The sequence below is a fragment of the Misgurnus anguillicaudatus genome, chromosome 7, assembly GCF_027580225.2.
Source record: "Misgurnus anguillicaudatus chromosome 7, ASM2758022v2, whole genome shotgun sequence".
NCBI classification, from domain to species: domain Eukaryota; kingdom Metazoa; phylum Chordata; class Actinopteri; order Cypriniformes; family Cobitidae; genus Misgurnus; species Misgurnus anguillicaudatus.
The window spans coordinates 7,198,662-7,221,928 of record NC_073343.2 but is presented as its reverse complement, the minus strand read 5'-3'; the positions used below and the strand labels follow the sequence as shown (position 1 = coordinate 7,221,928).

The 23,267-nt window shown below is 36.4% G+C and overlaps 2 protein-coding genes across 3 annotated transcripts in view; one reads left to right on the top strand and one right to left on the bottom strand.

Moving 5' to 3' along the window:
* Nucleotides 1-7,363, top strand: part of shtn1 (shootin 1) — a 55,340-nt gene extending 47,977 nt beyond the window's left edge. Inside the window, exon 17 of the mRNA XM_055172733.2 lies at nucleotides 7,181-7,363. The gene's annotated coding sequence lies outside the window, so the exon portion shown is untranslated. The remainder of the gene's footprint in view (nucleotides 1-7,180) is intronic.
* Nucleotides 7,355-22,667, bottom strand: eno4 (enolase 4). 2 transcript variants are annotated; one of them, XM_055172731.2, is made up of 13 exons: nucleotides 22,487-22,667; nucleotides 18,089-18,217; nucleotides 16,477-16,676; nucleotides 14,669-14,817; nucleotides 11,823-11,992; nucleotides 9,641-9,769; nucleotides 9,390-9,461; nucleotides 8,683-8,841; nucleotides 8,478-8,603; nucleotides 8,210-8,402; nucleotides 7,999-8,054; nucleotides 7,712-7,829; nucleotides 7,355-7,590 (listed from the first exon to the last, which is right to left on the bottom strand). In XM_055172731.2, the coding sequence occupies exons 1-13, from the start codon at nucleotides 22,502-22,504 to the stop codon at nucleotides 7,526-7,528; spliced, it is 1,584 nt and encodes a 527-aa protein (XP_055028706.2). In that variant the 5' UTR covers nucleotides 22,505-22,667; the 3' UTR covers nucleotides 7,355-7,525. The 2 variants fall into 2 exon arrangements, with proteins under 2 accessions (XP_055028706.2, XP_055028705.2); XM_055172730.2 differs by lacking the exon at nucleotides 22,487-22,667 and adding an exon at nucleotides 18,601-18,876.
* Nucleotides 22,668-23,267: the final 600 nt, after the last annotated feature.

Here is a 23,267-nt window from a genome sequence, read left to right as displayed (position 1 = left end):
GTGTGATGATCATTCCATGGAGCTGGCGGTTTTTCTTTGATTCTCTTTTTTCGAATGGGAGCAACGGCATCCAATGTGTTAGAACAGACATTGTTTAGGTTTTCTATTACAATATCTAGATCATCACAGTTATCTGCATGTTTAATTTGGGACAGGTCTGGAAGAGTGCTAATAAAGCTATCTTTAGTGGTGGAAATTATTGTTCTGGCTAATCTGTAGCATGTTGTGGATTGAGTGATCCTATCTAGAAGTACAGTGTATGACACAAGGTAATGGTCAGAAACTGCATCACTCTGAGGTGATATTTTGATGTCATTAATATTAAGCCCGAGTGACAGAATTAAGTCTAATGTGTGCTTACGAGTATGCGTTGGCCCTGTCACGTTTTGTCTAATATTGAGAGAATTTAGAACATCCATAAACGCACGTCCTAATGCATCTTTATGGTTATCCACATGAATATTAAAATCACCAACGATAAGAGCTTTATCTACAGTGACTACAAGCTCAGACAGAAAATCTGCTATTTCTTTAAGGAAATCTGCATGGTGGCCCGGAGGTCTATAGATTGTAGCTAAGGCAAAAGAGAGCTGTTTGTGGTTACGATCAGTTATTTCCATATTTAACAACATTAGTTCAAATGATTTAAATTTTAGTTCAGATTTTTGGTTTACTTTAAAAATTTTGTTGTATATTGTAGCTACACCACCCCCTCTCCCCTTTAACCTAGGTTCGTGTTTATAATAATAGTCTTGTGGGGTGGATTCGTTTAAACTAATGTAGTCGTCTGCTTTAAGCCAGGTTTCTGTTAAACAGAGTGCATCTAAGTTTTGGTCATTAATTATTTCATTAACAATAGGTTCTTTATTGGTAGGCTAAGCGATCTAATGTTAAGAAGGCCGAATTTTAACATTCGAGGTTCATCTTGTAATGTATTGTTTTCTAATTTTATGTTGGTCAAATTTGTACGTGATGTGGCAAGCGGTGCTCTGTATTTGCTTGTTCGGGGAACAGATACAGTTGAAATGTGTTGATATTCTGGTAAGATCGACTCGAAGTACTGGGATATATGTGATTTAAAAAGTTAGCTGTAATTATGCAGCTGGTTGCCAGGAAATTACTGTAGATGACAAAGACTGAAAATGTTTCATGTTAATTTACCTTTGAACAAACTGTTGCCAGTAAATAACATAAATGTAAAATCTACAGTAAATTACTGGCAGCTATTTGCCAGTAATACTGTAATTTCTACAGAATATTTTACAGTTTATTTTTTTATCTGCTTATAAACTCTTAAATATGGGTATTTTTCCTTTTTTTAGCTGAAATAATTGCATTTTTGTGAATGAATTTTGTTAGATATCAGTAAATAACGTTTTGGCTTTAGTTTTTTATAAATTGGGTAATTGTGCCATGTAGTGGATAATCACGGTATTGCAGATTAACATAAAAATTCATCAGGAACACTTTTTTATGCAAATGTTTTCTCTAAATTGCAAGATAACTCGTCAATGGCAGGGAAAGAGTTAACATCGGGAAAATAATCTATGCGCTGGCGCAGGGTTGTTCCAATTCTTGTAATGAGAAATATGTGCGTTTTGGGCTTTCAATAAACCAATGAGAGTCTCATCTCTCATCCCCATTAAAACTAGTTGGGTTTGCAAAGAAGACCACCAGTATAAGATTGATGTTAAAAAAAAAATTGTGGCGTTTTATTTATTAAATGAAAGCTTTGGTTCTCTTTAACTCTTTCACCGCCAGCATTTTTTTTTAAAGTTGCCAGCCAGCGCCAGCGTTTTTCATGATTTTCACCCAAGTTTAATGCCTTCCAGAAAATGTTCTTCTTCAAATATATAAACATACAGTATACCAAATGAAAGAACAGACCCTCTGCTTTTAAACCAAAAAAAAACGTTTCATCCTACCTTGAGGAGTTCTTTTGTAATCAGCTTTTGAATATGGGTAGGTTTCTGCAAAAACACCACATTTTGAGCAAAAAGCAGAGATAATTCCATTTTTGTGACGGACTTCTCATAGAGATCCCATTCAGAGCGATCTTTAAAACAGACACGGACATGCAGCAGCTTGCCAGAGGGCAATACTTCCGGGTTTAAAAAGTTGCGGAAGGGATGGTGGATAATAGCGGTATTGCGGAAAGACTGAAATACTCGTCATTGGCGGGGAAGCGTTTTCTCTTGATTGACGAGATGTCACGTCAATGGCGGGGAAAGAGTTAAATGTTCTTATTTCAGTAATAGAGTAATAAGTAAGCAGTGTTTTAATTGCTGATAAAGTATGATGCATGATCACTGTAATCTCAAAAAGGTTTTTATAAGAATAATTAGCACATATGCAAAAAAAAAGATTAAATAAGTAATAAAACTTTATTTTTAACAAAGAGGAGATTTCAGCACTGGGAGTGTTTTGAAAAAAAACAACTTAAAAATGGTTCTCATCTCACTATATTCAAAGGTACAAAGTCACAATAAATCCGTGGAGTAGCATTTAAAACAAAATCAAAATAAATGCAATATTACATATTAGCACTTTTTAAAGCAAAAACAATCTGCTTACCAGGCTACAGGTAAGGCAGCTCTTCTTCACACCTACTAAAGTTTTGTAAACTGTCCTCATTTATGTCAAAGACAGGCTTTCCATCCTGTTTAAAAATATATAGCGGCACAACATACAAGCTGGTTGGAAAACTCACGTCTGACCACCATGTACATTTCTGGAAGAGCTTCTGTCGCAAAGAAGGAGGGTCATATCAAACCATACCTATATAGACGATATAGTCTCATAACGATATAGTTTCATCCTGTATCTCACAGGAAAAAAATACCAAAACTCAATATACCGCCCAGCCCCTATACCCACCAGCTTTACAACCTGGAATAATTAAGGAAATTATTTCCAAACACAACTTCATAACCCCAAAAGACAATTAATAGTCGATTCCTGCTAGTAAAGTATTTTGATTTGCTGAAATTGCTTCATTTTGGAATTTGTTGTTGTAAATGAGTAAATATGTTGCTCAGTTTCACCCCCCTCTCTCTATCTCTTTTCTCTCACCTGCTTTGATCGACATGCTGTAAACATTCTGTCAAACTCAACGAGCTTGTAATCACGAAACGTCACGCTGGGCTGTTGCTTTGTCGCTGCCTCTGACTTTTGTTTGTTTTAGCGTGTTTTGTAACCATTCTCTTTCAGTCATTTTAAAACCATATTCAAACATCACAAAGCATCCTCTACTGACAGATATCACAATTTGGAGCCTTGCTTTGGGGTTTGTATGTGTATGTAAAACACTTAGATTAGGGTTTGATTGTTTTGTTAGTCATTTCATTTATTTTTCAAACAGAATGATTACCTGGTAGGGAGCCACAGTAACTTGTAAACCCCCAGCCCCCTCCCCACTCTCCCGCAGTGTGGAAATAGCTGTTTTATTTACAGATGTCACCCATTGTACACATAATAAAGGCAGTCGGCTGTGCATCATGTAAGTTTGATGCACTTTGCAAGGATGTATTTTTCTCCTTACAAGGGTCTGATGTCACTAAAATCAGGATTTTAATCAATTAAGGCAAATATGGTTTAAGCAACATTTTTGTTGATTAAGAGGTCAACTCATCCGATTCTTGGAAGGTGGTCTTTAGTTTCGAAGCACAGCTGTGGGGTTTGTGTTTTCTTTCTGTTAACACAAAACAGTCCATTCACACTCTTTCACACAAACACATAAACACACACAAACACTTGTATGAAGCGGACACTGCTGCCCTTTTCAACAGGCTGGATAATTGGCCCCATTCAGTGACTGTGTGTGTATTGGTCTGTCAGTATCTGTTGTCTGTATATGGTGAGAAGAGGATGTGGAAAAGGAAGCGATGTGTTGTTTTATGTGTCTTCTTATAATACAAGAACAGCTTTGATTTCTTTTAAAACCTTCCTGTGTGGGGGAGATGGGGGTCCCACTGAAAATAGTTTTGTTTAAGGAATGTGTTTAATTGCGTATATGTGACCCTGAACCACAATCCCAGACTTAAGTCGCACGGGTTTATTTGTAGCAATAGTTAACAAATCATTTTATGGGTTAAAATTATAAATTTTTCTTATATGAGAAAAATATCTCTTTTAATGACCCTTTATGACTGGTTTTGTAGTTTAGGGTCAACATGTTATATGCTTTAGAGTTGTTTTTAGTTTTAAAAATACTTTGTGATTTTAATTGTGACACAGTCTGTGAAACCCAAATGAAGTAAATTTTAATATTTACTGTTTTCTACATAAACTCATCCTATATAATGTAAAAAACATTCTGTGAAAATATAACCTTGATATCTTCAATATTAAGTGAGGTCCAGTCAAAGATTGAAAACAAGCTTTGATTCTCGTAATATCTAATTAGATTTTGAGACTTTTGGATTACTCCACTTTCTTAAAAAAATCCAGATAATTAACTCAACACTATGTCATCCAAAATGTTGATGTCTCTCTTTGTTCAGTCGTGAAGAAATTATGTTTTGAGGAAAACATTCCTGGACTCTTCTCATTTTAATAGACTTTAATGGACCCCAACACTTAACAGTTTTAATGCAGTTTAAAATTGCAGTTTCAAAGGACTCTAAACGATCTCAAACGAGGCATAAGGGTCTTATCTAGCGAAACGATTGTCATTTTTGGCAAGAAAAATAAAAAATATGCACTTTTAAACCACAACTTCTCTTCTCCTCCGGTCGTGTGACACGCCAGCGCGTCCTCGCGTAATGACGTCAAAAGGTCACGTGTTACATATATGAAATGCACATTTGGGGACCATTTTGAACAATAAACTGACATAAAGACATTAATTAGTATCATTCGACATACAACAACGTCGGAACGGTCCTCTTTCTCACACTTGTAAACACTAGGGCGTAGTTTCGCATACGTCATCCGTGACCTTTTGCCGTCATCATGCAATTACGCGTCACACGACCGGAGGAAGAAGAAAAGTTGTGGTATAAAAGTGCATATTTTTATTTTTATTGCCAAAAATGACAAGCGTTTCGCTAGATAAGACCCTTATGCCTTGTTTGAGATCGTTTAGAGTCCTTTGAAACTGCAAACTGCATTAAAACTGTTAAGTGTTGCACTGAAAAAAATGATTCATTGAATTTAATCAATTTTTTTAAGGTAAGTGGTTGCAATCAATTTATTTAAGCTACATTTAAACAAAAAAGATTAGTAAAGTAAAATTAAATATAAAACTTTTGTTTAAATGTAGCTTAAAAAAATTGATTGCAACCACTTACCTTAAAAAAATTTATTAAATTCAATGAATCATTTTTTTCAGTGTGGGGTCCATTAAAGTCCATTAAAATGAGAAAAATCCTGGAATGTTTTCCTCAAAAAACATAATTTCTTCTCGACTGAACAAAGAAACACATCAACATTTTGGATGACATGGTGGTTAGTAAATTACCTGGATTGCACCAACCGTGTGATGCGCCAGTGCGACCTCACGTAATTGTTTAAAGCATGTCGAAAGGTCACACGTCATAAATGTGAAATGCACACTTGCACATTTTCTCCACACTTGCAAACACTGGGATGGTAGTTTTGCATATGTCAAACGTGACATTTCGACGTGCTTATAACGTAAGGTCACACTTAGGGATGCACCGAATAGTCGGCCACCTAAAATTTTCAGCCGAAAATGGCCCAAAAGAGCATTTTCAGTTTTCGGCCAAAAGACATTTATCACCGAAACAATACGGCCGAAATGTTGTGATGACGCAAACAGAAACCGCGACCTGCACGTGCTTGTCTGAAGCAACATGTATGCGGTGTGGATGTATTTAACCGCAAAAAGGCGCTTAAGTGAGCAGTTGTCTGTACGCACAGAGGCAGATGCGGTTGAATGTGTCCGGTCCAGACGTGATCATCACAGTGAGTATGCCCTTCAAAGATCAGAACTCTTGATGTGTAAACTTTAGAGAGAGTCGCGCAAATGTGTCTCATACTGTAGTCCATTACATACATGTGCCGAATAAAGCAATGAAAACAACGTAACGTTTTTATGCTGCGCTGTTTGGGATTCGCCCTCGGTCTCTGTCCCCTCAATAGTGCACACACGAGTGAGACGCAAACAAGCGAACATAAAATCTTTCTGTTATTGACAGGGCACATATAAACAAAATTATCTCCAAAGTATTTCTTTTCTAATAAAAACATTTGTTTATGTCTTAAGTGTAGATATAGATTACAGTCAGAAACAAGTCTCTGCTTATTTAAAGAGGCAGTAAGCTCAATCAACCTACTTAAGTCTGTGTTATTAATGTTAATCAAACAACCCAAGACAAAGAGAAAATCACTTCTGTAGCTCTAAAAATAATAATATATTTAATTTATACAATAAAGACAGTGTTATGACTCATTTAATTCAATTTCTGTACCTAATACTAATTTTAGCCCTTATTAATGTGCAACTTTGTTCTTTTTTTTATACATGTTTGCAATTTCTTTATTTGTTATTAGATTTTCCCCACCCACTTTTTGCTGATCTGAAAAATAATCTGATCAGTCCCTCAAAAACTGTAATGTTGTCTGAACCGTGATCCGTCACACACCCCTAGTAAAGTTAGTACACAGTGATAGCCATAAATTTGTAATAATAATTGGCATAATAATTTATTTCGGTGTTTCGGTTTCGGTTTTTCGGCCTTGGTTTCCTCTTTTTCGGTTTTCGGCCAAGAATTTTCATTTCGGTGCATCCCTAGTCACACTGGCGAGTCACATGGCTAGTGCAAGACGAGAAGTTGTGGTTTAAAAGTACATCTTTTTTATTTTTGACAATGACAATTTCATTGCTAGATAAGACCCTTATGCCTCATTTGGGATCGTTTAAAGACCTTTGAAGCTACATTGAAAATGCATTTTTAAACTGCATTGAAACTGTCAACTGTTGGAGTCCAATAAAATCTATTAAATTGAGAAAAATCATAAAATGTTTTTTTTTGTGAAAATCTGAACAAAGAAAGACATCACCATCTTGAATGACATGAGGGTAAATTATCTGGATTTATTTTTAAGAAAGTGGAGTGAACCATTTAAACCTGTATTTCACAGACAGGGTCACAATTTTGGAAAACATTTATTTATTACCATTTTGCGTAATAATTATTGTAATTTTTCCTTGTAGGAAAACGTGGGGCACAAGAAAAGTTAAGGATCTCATGGAACTGCTGGTCACACACACACACACACAAAAAAAAATTGGTCAGGTTGATTTTGAAATATTAAAAAAAATTGAAAATGAAATTTTATTCACACATACAATAATTATATGGAGGACAATGTTAAAATAAAAAGAAAATTATGTGTAGCTTTTATTTTTTATTTATAATAAACAAAGTACAGTTTTGCTTTTTATATGTTTTAATTGATTCAGTGTATGGGTGACTTGCATTGTAAATAATTTTTTTTTTGTGAATTTCAATGTCATAAAATCAGCTTACGCAAGCCTGATGTCATTTATGAGACCCGTTCACAGAATCACAGCCGTAAGTGTTTCTGATGGATCCGACTGAAGCAGTTTATTTTCTCTGGCACCTGCAAGACACAAAACTACCATACTTTAAAAAGCAGCAGCAGTTTACTGACTATAAATGCTGTACATGGTAGTTTTCCATTGTTGCCATTGTGTGTGAATGTATGAAAGAGCGAATTGTACCCAAAATCCCCTCCTGCTCCAGTTCTTCTTCAATCGCCATCAAACGATTGTATTTGTCCATTCGTTCTCCACCTCTCAACCCGCCCAGTTTGAGAAAAGACACACCCAGCCCTACGGCCTACAATAGAACCACATACATTTCGTTTATGTCGACCAACACACTCAATTTACTTCGGTTTGGATGAACTATACTTTTATAGCAGGTTGTTATCAGGATCTAAATGCATAGTATGTGCATGTATAAAACACTGAAACGCACAAATAATAAATCAGGAAATATAACCTACCAGGTCAACAACTGATGTATCACCAGTCTCAGCACTGTCTGCAGCCAATATCGTCTCTGTGTCCCAATGCATAAAAGGAGGGGTTACCAGTACATAACAAAACTGGTGCAAGACGAGATAAACATATTTATAGTACAATTACAGTAATAATAATATCTTTGTATGTCTCTATCATCCTCTATATTCGTCTTTGTTCATGTTGGGAACCTACCGCTTCTGTCTGTTAATCCCTGTATAAGGTCAGAGATTGTCATATCACTGTGATGCCTAATAAAAGTTCTGGTGACCCCAGGTGGGAGGGGTTTCGCATCAATCCAGCAAGGACAGGGATTGGAGGCAGCATCTGCAATCAAGCAGCATGACTGACCAATCAACGAGGTCAGCTTTTGCCACTGTTCTACATCCTAAACACAAAACACACTGTCATTTAAATTATTTGGGGTTTTACACAGATAAATAAGGGGTTAAAATTATCCAACCTCTTTTCTGAAAGGATCAATGAGGGCTGTGACGGATGGATATTTATTAATCAGACCCTCATACAGGTCCACCAGCTCATCTGGGTATTTGTGACACCCTGACATCACTTCGTACTTTCCACGTGACTGAAGACGTAAAAACACATGGTTATTATGACTAAAATTTTTTATTTAGATTTGCTTTTAGGGAACGCCCCTCGCTTACATAATCCATGAGACAGTGAGCAGCGCAGTTTACAGCTAAGCGCAGGTCCGAACCAAGAGGCAGCTTTAGGTTGGTACACGCCTCTGTGACCAGATCCAGAGCCTGTTCAGGACGTTCAAACCCGATCTGTAATGATCCCGCTTCTGATATACCCACAGGCTGAAGGTGAGAATAAAGAGAGATTTGGTATTGAAATATCATATACTGGTACCTCAAAGTTACATATCTGTATCAATATTGGTGCCATCCCAGTGACAACTTTTGTACCTTTTTTCTGTACGAGTGTAAGACAGGATAGTGAAAGGGGTACGGAATCGGCAAAGGACCTCGAGCCGGGATTCGAACTCGGGTAGCCGAAACTATGTCTGCACCATATGTCGGAGCACTGCCCACTACACAAGAGGCTATACCGTTCGTGTATAAGGTTCCCACAATGCACAATACATCAGTAATAGCCTTCCATCCAAACATAAATATATATTTATTGTGTGACATGCTGTTAAGTGGTTCAATCGGCTTTCACAAGCCCTGCACGTGATTTGGGCCTGTTTATTTCATTCAGATGGTGATGTGCGGATAATTGCCCCATCAAAGCATCAAAAAAATTCACACCTAATTTGTGTGCTGCCTGATGCTTTTGTGTGAGCCAAAGCATAGAGCATTATGTGCTTTTGTCGAGGAGCAAAGCCCTATGTGACCATCCTTACCCCAGCTTTACATGCAGATCCATTAACAATTCTCCTCATTTCAGACTGCAACTCAAGGCCCATGCCAATGACCTGCGAGGTCAACACACACAGACACAGACACTTGAAGGGTTAGTTTACTCAAAAAATTGTCTTCTTGCCCTTATGGTGGTCACTTGAACCGTATGAACTATATTGAATATTTGCAAGCACACAGTCTAGAACATGGCCCTAACAGTGTATATGTGTGTGATCCTTGAGAACATACATACTTGTCGGACTCTTTGTGATGATGTGGGTAGTAGGATGACCTCGTCCAATAGGTTGAGTTTACCCAGAGAGGTTTTTCCACAGCTTAGTATTGTAATCATTGGTGTGGGCATGTGAATCTTATTTGGAGCCTAAAAAGCGTTATTTAGAGGAATGAAAGAAGATAAGGTTAACATGAGAGTATCCTTGTTCCTCATGATGGCCAGTCTTTGATTGTCCTATTATCAGAGTGACCTTTAGTATTTGTATCTGTATTCAATCTTCCACAATGCAACTTCTACACAACCCTATATTTTCCCACAACATCATATTTTTGTGTATTTGTATGTGATGGTTTTGATGGGACTAATTTTATGTGCAGGGTTCCCACAGGTCCTTGAAATCTTTGAAAGTTTGTGAATCTGGGGAAAAAATAGGCCCTGGGAAGTTTTTGAAAATATACATACATGGGTGATTCTCACGAAAACTTGGTTTTAAAAATGTCAAGCATGAAAATGTAAAAATTGCTTAAATTTACTTTTTTTCCCACCAGACATTGAAAAACAAAGTCTGGAGTAAATGGGAACATTAATTTAAAAACCTTTACTTATCATTTAACACTTTTTGTAACATAATTTAAAAAAATAGTCCTAAAAAATCTCATTACCGCAACAGTCAGAAAACATCAACACTGACATATTTTCAAAATGACATGACAAACCTGAAAGAACATAATTTGGAGATTCTGCACATGCATTTAAAATCAAAGTATTATGCTTCTATTAATTAAATTAACATTTAATAAGCATCTGTTGCGGTAATGATAATCAAAATGTCGTGTAAGCATTCTGACAAGACAATATTTCAAATTAACTGTAAAAAAATGATCTTACCTGGTAGCCATCTTGAAGTAACTGGTCCATGTGCTTGGTCACTCTAAATCAAACTTTATTAAAATTCTGTATGTGTGCTTAAACTGTTCTCAAAAAGTGTTGCGGAGGATGAGAACATCAGGCATGAACACATCATTTTCCTAAATTTTCTTAATTATTATTATACATAAATATTCAGTAAATATTTTTTATGTCATCTAAAGTAGTCTAGCAAAACATCCATTTATTTTTTTCTTAATATTTTTGTGTTAATTTGATTAAATTACAACATAAAGCATGTTCAAACACAGCCGGACACATTGCGGTAATGAGAATTTCAGCAGAAAATATATTAATAATAAATTAAATTTACAATTATAAATTCTTATGTTGAAATCACACATTGTGCAAGGTAGAACACAGTATTGTGTTAATTCTGATGCTTTTTAATGTTACTATATTACACATTTTAAAGCTAAAATCATTAGTGCCGTGGTGTTTCAATGGTTTCGTGAGAATCACCCACATAGGTACAGGTCATTGAAAGTGCTTGAATCTATTTTATGCAAGAAGTTTTCTGGAAAAAAAATCCATATTATTCCCTGTGTAGTGTAGGATAATATCATAAAAATTCTAGACTTTTTAAGCACACATGCTAAAATGTTCACTTTAAACGCTTATATGTTCTGTATGCGAATGTTGATTAATACAAAAATGCTTTTTTGCATAGTTGTGTTTGACACATGAAAAAGTCTCGGATTACTATGTAACTGTTGTTCCCTGAGAAGGGAACGAGACGCTACGTCTCCCGTGTCATACTTCCTGCGTCCCTGTAACGCCGTCTTTGGCAATATTTCAGATAGCGATATACTTCCTGGCTCCCGCGTCACCCTGTCTTTGTCGTTAAGCCTCAACATTGATTGAATTTGATATACACATTCAGACACACATACCCCTGGAGGCGTCCCCAAAGTGTCACCGCAGTGAACTGTAACAATGTATCATTAAAGGTAACACGATGTAACCTTGCTCTCACTTGAAATGTGTCCACACATTTAATCCTTGAATTTGAGGGTATTGGACCTGGAAAGTCCTTGATAGTTCCTTGAATTTGAAGTTAACTAAGGTGTGGGAACAATGTGTGTGTTTGTGTGCAGTGTCTATTTACAAATATAGCGTCCCTTGTTAGCAAACAGTATTTACACTAGCTCCGCCCACTAATTTCTGGTTGGACCACTAAAGTTAAAAAAAGACTTGTGGAAATCAGCAGTGCAGGCAGTAGATCGTATGGCGCAATGTCCCTGGTTCAAATTGATCTGATGCATGCGTTTACCTGCTGGACTCTTATTGATGTGATGTGTCTGTATAAGGGCGCTCCTATAAGTTGGGCAGCCGTTTTAGCTACGGCCAAAGAAACCACACCCACTGCGATGGCCCCTGGCAGCCTGGGCACTGGGGGTTCTGCAGGAGGAAAAAGCTTCTCTGTGCTTTGCGCTTTTTTACCTGGAAAGCAGAAATAAATTGAAAGAAAAACATTGTAGGGATAAAGAGGTCAAATTGCTGTCAGAAGGACGGTCCAGCAATTTTATGTTTCACCGGCTTGCTAGTCATTTATCTTACATGTATTGGACAGATCCGGCAAAATAGAAAGTTTATTAATGGTTATATTGATTGGTGTATATGTCACCCATGATTAATTGATTTTGCAGCCAAGAATGTCCAATAAGAGGGGAGCTACCGAAGCAAAAATTGTATTTGACCTGTCATGTGATCTTAAAGATTCCCTGTAGTCAAGAATTTTATCATTTAAATGCATCTTTGAGCATCATAATATAGAAGTTTTTCTACATTTAGTATACACGGATTTATGAACATGCAAATTAGTGCCAGCCTCTACTCAATCGCACAGGGGTTCGTTTCCCGAACAACGACATAACTCGCTGCTGCACCACCATAGTAAGATGCATAGTTGGAGAAACTACCTAGTCACGACTGTTTCCCGAAAACATAGTAACTTTCTCGCACATTCGTCCTTTGAACCATGTTGGTTCGACACATTGTTGATGATGTCACGTGGGAGGTGGAGTACTAATTAATCTGTTTAAATTGATTTAACGTCAGATTATTGCTGTAAGTAACGTACACGCATCATTCGGAAGATATCAAGATCAAGATATTTTATTCATGTCTAAGTTCCCTCTTACGTCACATCTCCCAGGGTCTTAAAGGATTAGTCCATTTTCTCAAAAAAAAATCCAAACAATTTACTCACCAACCATGTCTCATTTTAATGGACTTTAATAGACCCCAACACCCAACAGTTCCAGTGCAGCTCAAAATTGCGGCTTTAAAGGACTCCAAACGATCCCAAACGAGGCACATGGGTCCCATCCTGTGAAACGATTGTCATTTTTGGCAAGAAAAATAAAAAATATGCACTTTCAAACCACAACCCCTCGTCCTCCCCCGGTCCTGCGACGCACCAGCGCAACCTCAGACAATACTTCATCACGTCAAGAGGTCAAGGATGACGTATGCAAAACTATGCCACAGTGTTTACAAGTGTGGGGAAATAGGACCGGTTCGACGTTGTTTTATTTTGAATGATACTAATTAATGTCTTTGTGTCAGTTTATTGTTTAAAATGGTCCGCAAATGTGCGTTTCTTATATGTAACACGTGACCTTTCCACGGCATTAGGGAATTACGTGAGGTCGCGCTGGCTCGTCGCACAGCCGGAGAAAGAAGAGAAGTTGTCATTCAAAAGTGCATATTTTTTTCCGTTTCTCTAGATAAGACCTTATGCCTTGTTTGGGATCGTTTAGAGTCCTTTGAAGCTCCATTGAAACTGCAGTTTTAAACTGCATTAAAACTGTTAAGTGTTTAGGTCCATTAAAATGAGAAAAACTCTTGAATGTTTTCCTCAAAAAACATAATTTCTTCACAAAAAAGACATCAACATTTTGGATATAATGGTGGTGAGTAAATTTTCTGGATTCTTCCCAAGAAAATGAACTAATCCTTCAAAGCTCGTAGGGCTGCGCACAGGCGCAGTTTTCAAAAACAGCGCTTTAATTCTGTTCACAAACTTAAAGACGTAAAATAATGTGTATATTTTAATAATGATGGATATAGAATGCACTACATGTGTTTTTTTGCTTCTTTTGTTGAAAAACATGATCAACGTAAGTCTACATATTATAATAACACGGAACTATGCTTCTAACCACAGGTGAAGAGCTGTCGTTCAAACCACACAAGTTTGCGATGCTGGGGTGCGTTTCCTAAAAGCATCGTTAGCTAACTATGGTCGTTGTTACCATTGAACTCTATTGGTAACGACCGAACTTGCGACCATAGTTGATTTTGGGAAATGCACCCCTTGCGAATGTTCGTTTGAACTATGGTTTCGGGAAATACCAAATCCTTGAATTTTGTCTGTAACGATAAAAAACATACGACAGTAGTTGGCTAACGATGCTTTTGGGAAACGCACCCCAGTTCGAACCATTGAATCTGCAAATTAGTCCCCGGCTCCAGTCTTTCGCACCACCTTGGACCACAAATATACACAATTTTATATCGAATTTTATGGAAAAAATATTCAGCAATGGTGTTGAATGATGAATTTGCACATTAGTTGTCTTAAAACGTATTAAAAACACCACGTAGACTTATATAAACAACAACAAAAACCTGATTGTCCCCACAGTGAGCTCTGTGTGACCGTGCCATCACCATTTACAGTAAACTAAAATATTTTTAGAGGTAACGTTTTTTTGCAGTGGTTAGAGGTCTTTGTTGGAATAAAGGTCAAACTAGAGTCACCATAAGATGGAGAAGGTACCCTGGAGAGTTTCAGTACAAGCTGCTAATGGAACTAGAAGCAAATCCTAGTAGTTTCTACAAAATAGAGCAATGTGGAATTTTTCATGACAGGAAAGTGCAGGTTGAGTTCCTTAGTTTCACTTACTGTAATAACCTCTCATCTTTACATCTCACTGACATGGTCGGAACTAACATGTGCTCCTAAAAACATTATATCTTTGATCCTAGAACTTTTTTGATTTAGTTTTAACTTGAAATGCTGTAGCATCACACTACAGGTTTACTATGCATCCAAATGCCCTGTTAATATGGCAAAATTTGTGAAAGAATAGAAGTTCTAAAATTTTTCACCTTTTTCGCTTCCCTTTTTGTCTTTAGTAGGAACCGTGGGGGGAGGGGCCTGGGGCAGAGCTTCAGAAACTGTTTCTGACTTCTCCTCCACTCCCTCCACTTTTTCACAGCTTTTCTTGTCTTCCAGGTAACGTGCCAAAAGGAAACCACTACAGAACAGACATATACACAACCTCAATTGTGACACCCATGCAATTGTGTTTAAGTTTTAACATATAGGTCATGTCCGAAACCGCCTGCTTCCATACTGTATAGTAGGCAAAACGCAGTAAGCCAGAATTCATAGTATTCAAAAAACAGTAGGTGAAAGGTACAGTAGCGCCTCACTGCAGAACTCGACATCAAGGGGGCGGGGTTGGATCCAGGGGGCGGGGTTGGATTCAGATCCAGGGGTGGAGCTGGATCCAAATCTTGGGCTGCGTTCTGCGCCGACAAAACGTTGCATACTGATTATTAAACAGAAACGGTGATGTGTTGAACACCCTGTTGTGATGACGCAGAGTTGCAACTATGATAGCTGAGAGGCCATTCTTTGTGTTCTTTTTTTTAAATGTTTCTGAAGTCTGATGAAATCGTTATAAATGTGTGTTTAATACTGTAAAATACCCTCGATGTTACAGTCACTGACCTTGCCGTCCAGAATAAAAGACAACATTCAAACTTAAACCCATTGAGCGAGCTGTCTCTTTAGTACCGCGTGGCTTATATACATCTTGCCGCTGATTGGGCCAACATTTCAACACCCACCAAACAAGAGAAAACGCATCTAAAACCTGTTGCACACCGTTTCCAGGAAACATTTTGTTCAACCCGGAAACCGTAGCAAAACGTTGGGCACCGGTGTGAGCTTGAATGTGATCTCTTCCCACTGTATTTTGTTTAGTCGGCAGTTTTACCACAAGACACGTCATACACGTGTTGTTGCGTTACCATTTCCGCATTGAGTCATAACTAAATTAAGTTATTCTTTTGACAGAAAAACTTTACTTATGACTACAATAAAAGTAGTGACTTTAAGGTGAAATGTAAGTGTTTTTGCTATAATGTTTGGAGTAAAACATTTAGGGCACTAAGAGTAACCTTACCACATGCAGTTTAATACTTGTTAATGTATACAGTATAAATATGCATAATTATTAACATATATATACGGCAAGTTATTTAGAAATTAATAAATTTAATGTTTATCTTGTAGGGACTTTGAACTTGTTTTAACGCGTCTTTGCTTACAGCCATTAGGAAACGGGTTTCCTAAACATAGTTTACGTTTTTTTAAATGTGCTGATAAAAGATATCAAATAAATTTGTGTTTTTATGTGTAATAAGTGGGATAATGTACAGTAAACCAGGTCACAAATAAATCCCTTCAGTGATAGGCTATCATCCTGTCTGGAACATCTCCCTTACCTCCCCTTACACTAACTGTGATCATCACTTACTAAATTATGAATCATTCTCAACTATATCAAACGTACACTTAAACTGATAAAAGCAAACGTTGGCGATCACATGATGCAACTAATTGCGGGCTGCAACAACGCAAATATACTGGTTCATTTTACGGAACAAAGTATACAGTATAAAGTGGGAGGAGTTGGATCTAGATCCAACCCCGCCCCCTGGATCTCGTGTTCTGCAGTGAGGACCATCTCGAAAGGTAGGCTACTTCTAATTCAGTAGCTACTGTCACAGTAGGCAATTTTCGGACGCAAGGATGGTTTGAACATAGTAACTTTCCATGTTAAGTTTGTGTGGATTTGGTGATTGGTGGATGGTCTGTCTGTGCTTGGTATTGCATGATTGGTCACCTGAGCAGTTTGTCTAGATTGGTTTGGTCAGTGGGGTTGAATCCGTGCAGCATTGGACTGAGGTGCTCTCTGATCCACTTAAGAGCTGTTGTTACGGAAAGCTGTTGCTGGTGGTCACTGTTATAAACCGTGCCTCCTGAATCTGCAATGCCTTCAGACAGATCATCAAAAGGGCCACCCATCACTGCACTGCAAACCATCTAAAATTTGTACCAGGGACAGAAATGCATGAGGTTATTAGGGGGGAAATCTCAGAAATTTAGTTTAATTTGTGTATTGTGTAGGATATTTGTAACAAAAGGTATTTTTATGAAATTAAATTAGTGCAAGTTAACTATTTTTTCAGATATGACGAGAATTTAGCTTAAACGAATAAAAAGATGACATGCATTTTTTAAATATAGTTTAAAGGCATGCCTCTAAATCTATTAAAAATATGACTCAAATTAAAAATTTATTTTGGACACTGATTTGCAGATACCCACATACACGCATGTACGCACACACACACACACGTTTGTTTTTATGGTGGGGACTTTCTATTGACGTTATGACTTTTATACTGTACAAACTGTATATTCTATTCTATTGTATCCTTGTAATCCAGAAGTTCTCAGTGGTGCACTTCCCCAAACCCTTGTGTAGGGTGCATCCCTTTGCGCCCCCCCAAAGAAAAAATGAAATAAAACACTCTTAAACTTAGAATTTAAATTAAATTAAAAACACATATTAAATGAAACAATTTGATGTTGTTTAGTAGCCTGAGGTTTAAAAATTTATGATTAAATGAATGTATTTAATAAAATGTCCCCCTAGCCCAACACCTAAACCTTACTCATTTGTGTCAACCAAACCCAAACAAAGTTCATAGGTGAGGTCAGTTTAAATGATGAAAGGGAACACAACAGTGTGACATCACATTCCTAGCGTGATGATGTTTTTCTCACTATCGTTTCTCACCTCCCTTTAATCAAATGCTAATGTTTCCTCCTCTCTCTCTCTCTCTCTCTCTCTCTCTCTTTCTCTCCTCTCCTTTTGCACCTCCCTTCTCCTTCCCAGCTCATGCCTAGAGCAGGGCTGTTCTCTGTCATTCTGCATTAAGGTCATAAGCTCTGATTGTGCAGAACCAAAACAGCAGCACTCTGAACTGTAATATGGCCTCCATGCCAGAAGGCATAGTGCTTTACAAACAGAAACGGTTAAAAGACCGAACAGACAGACGCAGGGAAACAGAGAATGATCTGATGGTCACGCGTACTGGGGCTAGTGGCATCTCAGTCAAATACACAGTACAGTCTCGTGCTTTAATTGTGTGTGGACACAATGAGATCTAAATTCATCTTAGTGTCAATACAAATGTATTGTGTTCACTGTGAAGCATTTTTGCAAATGGCACAAGGTGAAATGTCACAGGCCGATCAGATTCCTGCATACCCAAAACACAACAGAGGCACTTAAATGTAGTAATATTCACGGTTTTTATTAGATTTTTTTTTTTATTTGATTGTAGTGTATTTTTATTATTTTTAGCACTAGAATACACAAATGTTATTGCTCAGCGTTGCTCTTTCATTGCTCAGAAGATTAAACTGTGTGGATGATGTCATGATACCTTTTTCTCATTTCTGATGACGCAGTACACATTTGCCTGAACCGCTGCCAGTCCTCTTCCATCATACACCTCACTTCCAGTTATATTACTAATCACGGGAGTACAAGAATACCTGGAAAAGTAGTTTGCCTAAAAAAAGACAAATGTTATTAATTTCAGTTTATTAAAATCTGTTTGTGTGTAATTATATCGGTTGAATGTATTTTAGTTACGTGGCAAATTCCCACGTAAAATGATTACATTATGTCAAGGTAAAAACAGTTTTGTTGCATCCAGGAAACATCATTAGATACAACTATATTAATTGTACGTGTAATTGTTCCACGTAATTAAAATATATTCAACTGATCAACCTCTTTTTGCAAAATTTTCTCAGATTAGTTCTGTTATATATTAATAAAAGTCACATTTAAAAATTAGAATTAAACTGAATATGAATGAATTGCTTGCAAACTTTAAAAGTAATTTTAGCTTTTACGTTGAAATAGCATAAGTGTGTTTATGGGTCCCACCAGATAACCATAGATGTCATGGGGCTTTTGGAAAAACATCTCGTTCAGGACGCCCTCTATCTTCTCCGGTACCCCGTTAGACATGTAGTACTCTGCCGCTTTGTTCTTAAGGTCGTAAAACTTCTGGTCCTCTTTCGATAATTTGCTATGACAGCCCAAATAACGTTTATATGACATGTTGTTGGATGTACGAGTGTATATTTCTTCCGTCGTTTACTCTCTGTCACGTGCGCGTTATGGCAGGCTTTGTTGATGATCTAAGGTTGCTTGGCAACGTCAGACGTAACACCGCGAGAGTTAAGATTTAATTTCTCTCTCAGGCATGGCGCGTTTATTGTAGAAACAAGTTCTTCTTCCGTTTAAATGCTCACTCTGTGTCTTAACATTATTCTCCATTCATTTTTATGTAAATTGATGGTATTATTAATGGATATTTATTAGAACCAAAAGGGCATTATAACTTTTGACACTAAATAATTCCTTGTCTTTTGCGTAGCTTCAACCTTTAGTTCATAATCAAACGCTATATAAAAATATACATGTCCTATCAAACAGAACTAGGAGCTCTTGGAACTATAGGAGCTTTAATTCTATTTTTAAATATAATTTTAACAACATACTTCAATAGACAAGCATTATGATTTGGTTGTCAGGCGGGCGACTAAAAAGGTCAGCTTTACACAACCTGCGGATTATATCTCGGCCCTCCCAGGTTATTGGACCACAAAGTTGAAAAAGTTGAAAAGCTATAGTTTATTAGTGTCGTGTCTTTCGGCTTTAAATAGTCTATATGTGTTTGTTTACAACAGCAATTTCAAGTGTTAAAATATATTTTACCCACTAGTTTGGAAGTGGCTTTATGTTGCGTTCCTATAAAATTAGTCAACAAATTTTACATTTTACAGTGAAAATGAGATTTATTAAAAAAATTAATTAACCCTCATGATATAAAAATAAAAAATACCCAAACCAAAGCAAAACTGAAACTCATAACTGCTTGGAAATGTTTAAATTGGTCAAAAAAAATGAAAAGAAGAACCCTATGAGTATTCGTTAAACAAAGCAACTAACTGCTATTTAAAAATAATTTATTAGGCCTTTGTTTATATTGTTTTTATTATTATTGTTGTTATTATTATTAATTGGCCACTTTTAGCTTATTTCTCCGTAGCAAAATGATCCACTACTATTGCTATTAATTTATTTTTTGTATTACTTTTTATAACTAAATGCTGGTTTGCATTTCTTGCATTAACAATCAACCAATGTTTATTAACAGTCTGCATTAAAGCTGTACGCTATCTGACAATAAGACAGTGTTTTAAATCTATAGGCCTGCATTTTTATTTTCCCGTGCACTCCTAACGCCATACTTTAATATTTATTTATTTATTTATTCATTCGTTTATTTAAATCTTTGAAAATTGTCAATGTTTAGCTCTAACTGCGTATTTTTGCCTATTATAACAACATACCTATTTTGTTACAGCATTATTTTTTATGGTATAATATTTGGCACTAATGTAAAAAAAAATTAAAACCTACATTTCTTTTGGGTAGGCTAAATAAACATTAGCCAATAATAAAGGTAACGCTATTTACACAGTTATAACGTTTATCATGTTTAAATATACAACTTTTGTATTTGATTTTATTAACTAAATCCATTGTTGGGCCAACATCCTATACACATGATATGTTTAAATATTACATTAGAAAGTCTAATACAAAATATGTGCGTTATAATATGCTGTTATAAATATAAGCCTACGTCTGTTATTTTATAGTTTAATATTTTAAAATGTTATTTTCATACACTTTATTATTAATTAAATTTTTTCACAATGCATATATGCCATTTAGTAAACATAGCATTTATTATCATATTTATTATAACTCAACTTTTTCGTTGGACCTGGGCTCTTTTCAATTATCGTTATGTTATGTTTTTGGGCATATGTGTGATATTAAATTGGCATGTACTTTATTCAGTGGAATAAATGTACACAATGAACTTTTCATTGAATTTCGGACATATCTCACTGATTACCCTCATTAGTAATTACTTTAGGTTCTTCCTTAACTGTAGCATTAATTGTAAGCATAAGATTTTTTTGTGTTTTTCCGTCCCCTTATACAAAAAAAAAAAATGTATCCGAGTTGTGTGCCTAATCGTTTAATACTTAATACCTCGAACTACTGACCTTTTCTAAACCCAACAGAACCATATTTTCTTAATCTATTTAAAAAAATCCATAGGCCTATCTTTAATACTCTTATACTACGTCCAGTGAGGCTAAGCAGTTACATTACTTGCTACATTAAACCATATTGTAATCATTTTTATGGTATAATCAAAATCTCCACAACTGCAAAGATATTAATATAAAAGTGCCTTACCGATAAAGGCGTGTGCACGAGCGCATACAAATAACTTTACATTGAGTCAGACTCATTTTCTTTGGAGAGCATAACTATTTCAAGATTCACAAACAGCGCAACGAAGGCGGAAGTCCATACCGCACACCATAAATATAATTAGTCCAATTTAAATTATTTTAGGTAAATTTAAAACTTTTTTTACCCGCGAGTTCGTGGATATTTTTATTTACGTCAAATTTGCATGCTCTTTTCGATGTCTATATGTGTTATTAATAGGCCTACATTTCATATTGAAATAATAGTATCATAATAAAGTTATATAGGCTAAGCCTATTTCAGATTCTTTTTAGATTCGTGTAATTGCATTCGCTGGTCGATATGTCATTTTTGTGTGTAAAATGGTTAGCCAGGCTACAGATTCCTTGTTCCAGATCAAAGAGGATAGTGAACAGATTAGGCTTTTCAATTTAACTGATTATTGCTTTCTCACATCATAGGTGCAAAATTATAAAAAATATCCTAACATAATCTTCCGTCTAATTGATGTGATAGCTCTGATTATATACACAGTCTGATCTTACAGTTTTTAATTTGGAAGTTAATGGTCTTAAACCCTGTATGACGGTGACGCGGTTCAAGCTCGAGCATGGACTGGTTCACGCCGAGGTCAGTCGCTCCAGGACAGGAAGTCACTGAGAGGGCACCAGCATCACTTTCGTCATTGGCTAGAGGGCGTTCATTGGCTTTATGCAGCGCTTGGCTGTCCGTTCAGACACAAATAATATCTGACACAACAAAGATGAACTAAGGCTCCATATTTCCGCATGGAGACAAAGCATTATGATTATAGAGCGGAAACGGGTATTGATATTATGCAATTTTTCTTAGTTCATCTTTGAAAAGTGCACATTGAAAAATGGACCTTAAAATAAATGCACGATAAATGAATGCCCCAATGTTTTGTAAGGTAACCTAAAATGTGTGTTTAATGTAGTCAATATTTAAAAAATGGCTAAATAAAACATTAAGTTACACTATTTTAAGTAGTTTAATCATAATTTTGATCAGAAAATTGTTTACTTTAATATTACAAAAATGTTAAGATGAGCAGATATTTTTTGGCCTGAAACGTAACGTAAAAATGTATTTCTTGACAAGCGTCACGTATGGGTGTTTTGAGCATACGGTTAAACGAGTTCAAGTGCGCAAGCATGCACGTACTGTCGCCACCAACCGGCCACGTGTGCGCACTCTTTACGCTCAACAGGGAATATTTCTTTCCACAGTTTCTAAAGCATACACACTTTAAGATAGTTCACGGATCAAATATAAAGATGATATTTATATAATGTAGTTTGCAATGATTTGTTTTATGATTATTTGCTTATTCTAAACAAGGCACGACTACAACAAGGCATAAACTTAAATTTGTAAGTTAAAAAAAACATTTAATTTATTTACACTCAATCACTTCCACTTAATTGAAAATGCTTTATTTACTTACTTTTCGAAGAAGGTTCATCCATATACACTGCCTTTAGAACAGCCCGAAAGTGCCAAAGCAATCTAAAGTAGCTGTGATACAGACAAACTAAGCAAATATGTCTAATCCACATACTGCATCTAAGATAATCACATATAAAGCCCAAGGGGGCGTTAGTTAAAACTAAAAAACAACCTGTTTGAACAAAGATTGTGCCTGTTTTGGGTTGACCGCTGGGCCCTGTGAAGGAGGCCAGGCTTTTCTCCAGCATTAAAGCTAGAAACATCCACATTGTTAAAGACATGTGACTGGCAGTAGGTCACACACTCCCAGTAAGATGTATCTGTTTTGTTTCCTCGTATTTTTTACTTTCTCAGAACTTTTGAATTCAAAGCACATTTCATTTGTTTCGCGTGTTAGCCAAAAGCTCTGGAAAAACAAAGCTGTGTGAATCCTTATATTCATGTCAAGCGCAGACATGAATATTAATTTATACAACTCAGCCACTTGTTGCTTTGTGATTTCTAACGCACTGTAATTGCTTCTGTGATTTAAATGTTTGCTGCCCTATTATATGTTGTAACCCCATATAAAGCGTATATCATGTGGATCATACAAGCACGGAATAGTTTGCATTTTAGAGGTTTAACGAAAGGCTACATTTGCATTCAAACTTTTTAATTGCTTAACTAATAATGTTAAACAGCTTGCCAAGGGTCCCGCTGGGTCACGAGGGAAATGGCCATTCCTGCCTAATTAGCGCTTCTTCTTCTTCTGTCCCTAAACCACCAGATGCATCGCC